The sequence below is a fragment of the Streptopelia decaocto genome (genome assembly GCF_964273445.1).
Source record: "Streptopelia decaocto genome assembly, chromosome: 5".
In the NCBI taxonomy this organism is placed as follows: Eukaryota; Metazoa; Chordata; class Aves; order Columbiformes; family Columbidae; genus Streptopelia; species Streptopelia decaocto.
Window position 1 is genome coordinate 50,308,596 of NC_138659.1, and position 6,399 is coordinate 50,314,994.

Sequence of the window (6,399 nt, forward strand, 5' to 3'; positions counted from 1 at the left end):
ATGCCCATTACTCACTTCACATGACAGTTTTGTGTTGCCTCATCCTCAGTCACTCATCAAATGCAGGGAAATTCCACTACATACTGGACCTTTTACAGGAGTCGCTAAATGGTAAGAGGGAGCCCTATCTTGAGTGGATTTGTACCACAGTGCGTTCTGGAAACAGTGGATTTGGCCAAGAATTACTCAGTTAATTAGGAGCAAATCTCCTATATCCTCCTAGCAAAGGAGGCAGATGATCAGGGCAAGAGAGGATGGAAATAGCTTAGATGCTACAGCATGTGGTAACTCTCAGGCAGCACTGGCAAAAAGGAGCAAGAGAAAATTAAAGGATGGGAGTCTGCTGGAATTTAGAACCACTTATTCCAGTGAAAACATGAGGAAAGGATATATTGGAGGCAGAAAAAATCAGAAAAAAACCACAGAAGATCTACCAGCATTCACATTCAGAGATATCTGCTCCTTAGTCAGGAGTAGACAGGTTGTTGATGCCCCTTGAGAACTCCCGTAAGATGCTCACCTATTCAGCCCTTTAGACCTGGAAAGAAACAGCCTCTGACAGGTACTAACAGGGTTTAAAACCTCTCGCAAAAGCCTGTACTGGATTTCTCTCACAGAAGCTTCCCTCTCAAGGCAAGGCTTTCCTAGATAAAGTGATTTTAAAGGAAACACAGACCAGTGCACCAAAACCAACAGAAGTCCAAGTCCAGTACTTGGTTTCTGGAAGAAAGATGAACTCTGTATATATATATGATACAGCATATAAGATGTATGTATGAGCCTGTATGCATAAGATATTGCAAGTTTTGCAGTTGTCTCCTCTGTTGTGAGTCCCTCTTTTGGAACTATTTCTTTCTTGCCAAGACTCCCCGTTTTTCTGGCACATGGAATGACATTTTCTTGAGAGAGGTTCATCTCAAATTCTCAAAAGCTTCTCACTTCTACACAGCCCTCTCCAAGGTGGAGAGGAAGACCAAGAAGGAAATTATACCAATATAACTATGGTTGTTTAGATAGGCAACACAGCTAAAGATAAGGTAAAACAGATCTTGAACTTTCTTGTGTGGACAAGTTTGAAGTAGTTGCAAATCCCCCAGTCCACTGTTTAACACAAATCACCTTCTCACCCCAACACAAGTACAGTTTTATAATAAGTCTATGATTTGCAACAGTCTTTCTGTCTTGATTTTTCCAGATTATTCTGTATTGACCCTTCTGAATAAGAAGTACCATCTTCTAAAATGCTCTTGGCTCTCTGGAATTCAACCTATTTCTCCTGAACTGGCAGGACTGCTATTCGTCAAAACCAGCTGAAATATGAGTGCTTCCTCCATAGAGATCTTCAGCGAAAGCTTCAAAAGAGAGGTAGTTAATAGCAATCATAGCCAGAGCTGGTATAATACTCAAGCTGTGAGGAACAGGAGTAAGATCAAGGAATTCCAGCAGATTTGTTTAAATCCTGTAAATCCGATTTAGGAGGGGAGAACAACTAGTCAGCTTTTGTTTAATTCCCCACCACGCAATCACATACAGGCCTCTGCAGCGACGTTCTTAACCAGTGTGCTCAGCACCAGAACCCAGTTTTCTTTTATTCCCCAGCAACAGCATCGTGGGGTGGTACAGGCCCTGAACTCAGAGAGGACAGAGTCATTCACTGCACTTACACATGTGAACTATTAATGGAATGACTCCCAGTACATCACAGAACACATGTAAACACCCAATGTAAGCTTAACATGCTAGTGAAACAGCAACAGCTCAAATTGCTAAGGATGATCAGTAACTGGAGGTTTTTTGGTTACAGCATGGGATCCTGAGCGAAAAGAATCACTAGAGTACTGGTGAAAGAAGCACTGTAAGACCTGAGTGCATCTGCAAAGCATTCTGTTTCCTTCCTTCTTCCTCCAAATAAGTCACTACCTTCAAGGACTGGAAAACTTTAGCACGGTAATTTTAAGCTTACTGTAGACATGTAAAAGGTCAGAAAAAACCTCAAACAACTGAACCTGTGAAGTTCACCGTGAAGAAGTAAAATCCAAAAATTGATGTCCAGATTAGTGGGAGCTGCACAAAATTTCAAAAGCAAAAATAGAACAAAAAAGTATTAGTTTCTTGATTACAGCCTCTTATATAAGACAATTCTTTAGACACTAAAATTTGGTACTTTTAGCAGAGCTGCTAACTTAAGAGGCACAAAACTATACTCGTACTGTACATTTTAATAAAAAGAAAGAAAAACCATAAACGGAAGTGAATTTAGAATTCATTAGTTCCTCACTCCCGGCTTAGCTTGTCACCTTCAGAAACAAAGAATCGGCATGTAGCCCTCCTTCTCAGAGAGCATCTTTTAGACTGAAAATCCAAAATGTTACAGAACTAAAGTGTTTTCCTACACATATGGACACCATGTTCCTACTGACCCCAGATCCTCTGAAGGGCCTGTTCATGCCATAATAGCAACAACAGAATAAGCTACCCTGGGGGAGAACCCACTAATGAGCCATTGTAAGGAACAGTTAAATGAAAATTGCTTCAAAAACTTGAAAGCATACACTTGAGCAATATTTATGTGATGAGTAGGTATCGGCCTGGAGCTCCAGAGGAGTCAGCTCCAGCTCCATGCAAACTGTACACTCCCAGGTGGGTCATCACAGTCTCTGTGTGCCTGACTCCCCTCTTACTCTTTGCTTTTTCTTTATGCCCCTAACAATTACAGATATAAATGGCTATCTCCTTAGTTCTCTGGGGCACTGTTGTTTCCTTACAAATTATGTACTGGTCCTAAAACAAGAGGGACCTGCCTGTAGTCTTGTGATACTCTAGTGAAAAAATAACAAATCAAAACTAATAATTAATTACATTATTTCCGTATCAGTCCATGTTTGAACTGTCTCTCCCCCTTTTAGTTTTTTTACCAAAACAGTGGAATGTTTTGTTGTAGATTGAGTCACCCAAGCCAAACAACAGTCTTGTATTATTTTATTATACTACAGACAACATAATTGATGGCACCGTACCTGTCCCACCTGCAAATCAGAGGGCCTAAACCACAAGCTTCTGTGTTGAAGTTATATTTGATCCTTACCAATGCATTGTGTATTAATAAGGTATTTTGCTGGAGATTTCTTTGTCATTCTACAGCAGCAGGAACTGAAAAAATTTCAAGAGGAACCAAATTGTGTATACACAATGTAGGAATACAAGTAACGAGATTACTATCAGTTTAATTTGGCTCAATGTCTGGGCCTGAGCACTTTTTGACAGCAGCCCAGAAGTTAGGCAGGAAGCTTATACATGAGGAAAAGTGACCCCCTAACTGCTAGAAAATGCACTTCCATGAATTCCTAGAAGTTTTTATCTCACAGTGAGGACATGACTCCACACTGTGGCTAGCTGAACAACACACTGCAGAAATCCTAAGATTGCAAGATGCAAGAACCTCCTGAACAAAGGCAGCTGATGGCCAGGATGGGTGTCTTTCACTCTGGAAAGAAGGGTGTGTTCAAGATCTGTACAGCAGTCCTGACAGATACCACTTGACATCGAACACTCACTGAAGTCTGCTTTTCACTTTTTTTTCCAAAGACTCCAACTTTCATTGCTTGTCCACAGTCCCTTTGGTAAAGAACATTATACATAACGTGTGATCTGAGGAAACCTCCTCAGGAGCTTGTTCACTTTGGCTGAAGTGAAGTTTCCCCTTGGTGACAGGGTGTCCTCGTTTTGAGCCTTGCGCTCCTTCTGAAACAGAAGAAGAAACCACACAATATTAACTCTGTTTATTTCCCCATTTGACTCTCTCTCACCAAAGGCAACTACTAATTGTACTGGGATGTTTCTTTCAGAAGAATGCTGTTTTTTTTAAGGAGCACTTAAAATACCACTCAGCTCAATAATCACAAGGCTTTCAAAAGCTGATGGCCTTAAAATGGTGAAGTTAATGAATTACTGACAATTTTCTAAGACAATATTCTTCCATATTCTTAGTTAACAACATTACAAACTTATAGTAACAACAAAGATGATTTTTTCTTTTTGATTTCTGTTGTTCATTTGTTCCCTTTATAATCTACAAAATAAATTGTGGACAATTTTTTGTTTATGCTGTCAAACAGCAACAGTAAATAACTGTTTATTAAATGATAGTAGTATTACTGAAAAAAAAAATGAAAACCTGATATCAGTTTAAGGACAAGTTTAGTCCATGTACTTACCTTTAGTCTGCTTTTGAAACTAACTTGATTTCAAGTTTATCTTGTAGCTGGAAGCCTCTAATTTCCAAACAATATGAAATTTATTTTTAAAGAAAATGACTAGCCTTTAAAGTCAGAAACAGCCTGAAAGAACTCCTAATTTTCATGTATACTGAAAATCCTGTTTGTTATGAGGATTACTGAAACCACTGGTTATTTCTCTACCACCTTGGCTCCATCCCCACCCCTGCAGGCACAGAACTATTTGTAGATTCATGACAGATTGGAATTTGGGAATCCTAACTTAGCACCCCCCCAGTGTGTAGATAATGCAGGTATTGGATCGGTAGCTGAGTCAGCTATTTCTTAATTTTATGAATCACAGCAGTTGCAGAAACTTACCTACATTCCAACTCTCCCCAATTACAACATAATCCACAACCCTCAATGTACAAATCAGTGCTCTACTAAACAGCTCCGAACTGTATTCTCTCTCATTCAAAACTATAATGGAACATGGAGAACAGCAGTGACTGTTATTGCTTAATTAGTGCTGAAACTTTAGAGATTAAAAACTGGAAGAAATCAAAATAAATGGCCTAGGTTAGGGCAAATTGACAGCAACTGAGCTCTACTTCAAGAATCTGACAACACAAAAAGGACTGGATGTGACCATAGTTTCATCCTTAATTATAAGATATCAAACATCCAGTGGCTTCCTACATGCCTTTATTTTAATTTAATTTAACTTCCGCGTTCAAAATGGAAGGACTGTATGTTTGATTTACATCATTCTGCATCTCTCCTACGGCTCAAATGAGTCGCAGCACCAATCAGATTGTTCAGAGAACGTTATTACTACTGGCACACAAAAAATGATTGGGGTCTTCTTCCTTCCCTGCTACTAGCCTTAAAGTACACAAAAGAGGCCTTAATTACTTCTGCCTTTGCCACGCAGTCATAGAACACCCGGATCTCCTCGGCACAAGCGGCATCGTTGAAGTCATTCTGCTTCCAGCAGGCCATCATCACCGACATCTCCGTGATGCACGTCGCCTCTAGAGGGGAGAGACACAACCAAAAATCTCAGGTGGTTGGGATTTCAAGCAAACAGCCACCACGGGCCATAAATCTGCAGAGAGAAGTTTAAGATGGGTAGAGGCAGGTGAGAAAAAACAACATTTAAGTAAAGATCTCATCTTTGTTTTGTGCAGAGAAGATGTTGCCAGCACAAAGACTGGCACCCCTGCAGCCACGCAACATCAGATTGAATTCTTAAGGTAAATGCTATGCTGATAAGTAATGAGGTATTTTACATGCACGATTCACATACTGAACATCACAAGATGCAAATTGTTGTTGTACGAGAAAGTAATCTTGTCAGAAGATGGTGTGTGCTGATTCTCCGGCACAAACCGGGCCCCTGTCCCCCACCGCTGCCCTGCAGGGCACCGGACGTTTAACGGCCTGGCGCCGGCAACTCACCTCCCGCCTGCTCCCGGCGGTTCGCTACCTTGTCGGCCAGCACCAGCGGCCGGGTCGGACGGAGAACCGGGGGCCGCTTCTTCTGCCGCCACTGCCCGGAGACCCAGCGGGTGACCCAGGCCGGGTACACGGGCGCCGCCATGCTCTTTGCGACAGGCCGTACGGCGAGCGGGCCCCGCCCAGCCGGCCCGCGCGGGCGCTGCCGGTGCAGCGGCCGCTCCAGCCGCGGCCCTGCTGGCCAGGGGAACGCCGGCCGCGCCGTCACCCCGTTAAAGGGCAAATCGCTCTGTTTGTGCTGTAACCTCGGTTCTGTCCCCCGTCCCGTTCTCCAGGCCAAGGCCGCGAAAATTAAATCACTGCTCACGGTTTCAGTGTTAGATCCAACCACCCAGTAACAAGCCCAGCAAGTCACTTCTCAGAACTGTTTGTGCTGCAAACCCAACCGGTGACGGAGTGCACGCTTTTCAGCCAGTGCAGAAGAAATCGTGATTGTTTCAAATAATTCAAACAGAATTCTTTTGAACTGTATGGAAACTTTTTGTGGTGCTTGAAACAGCACCACATCACTCTCAGCCCTTCACCTCTCTCCACTGCATCCTAAGGGCTGGACCTCCCCGGCACTGATTACTGGTGTTCCTACCCCATCTTCCAGGAAGATCATGGAACTGCTGTTCAGGAAACGGCAGCGGTGTTCGCACAGCCTCCTGCTCGGGGGTGCAGA

The 6,399-nt window shown here is 42.7% G+C and overlaps 1 protein-coding gene across 1 annotated transcript; it reads right to left on the minus strand.

The window, feature by feature from the left end:
- Positions 1 to 2,962: 2,962 nt before the first annotated feature.
- CHCHD1 (coiled-coil-helix-coiled-coil-helix domain containing 1) lies at positions 2,963 to 5,851 on the minus strand. The gene is made up of 3 exons (XM_082054153.1): positions 5,679 to 5,851; positions 5,133 to 5,251; positions 2,963 to 3,741 (listed from the first exon to the last, which is right to left on the minus strand). Exons 1-3 carry the CDS (start codon positions 5,818 to 5,820, stop codon positions 3,631 to 3,633), a joined length of 372 nt encoding a protein of 123 aa, XP_081910279.1. The 5' UTR covers positions 5,821 to 5,851; the 3' UTR covers positions 2,963 to 3,630.
- Between the last annotated feature and the right edge of the window lie 548 nt (positions 5,852 to 6,399).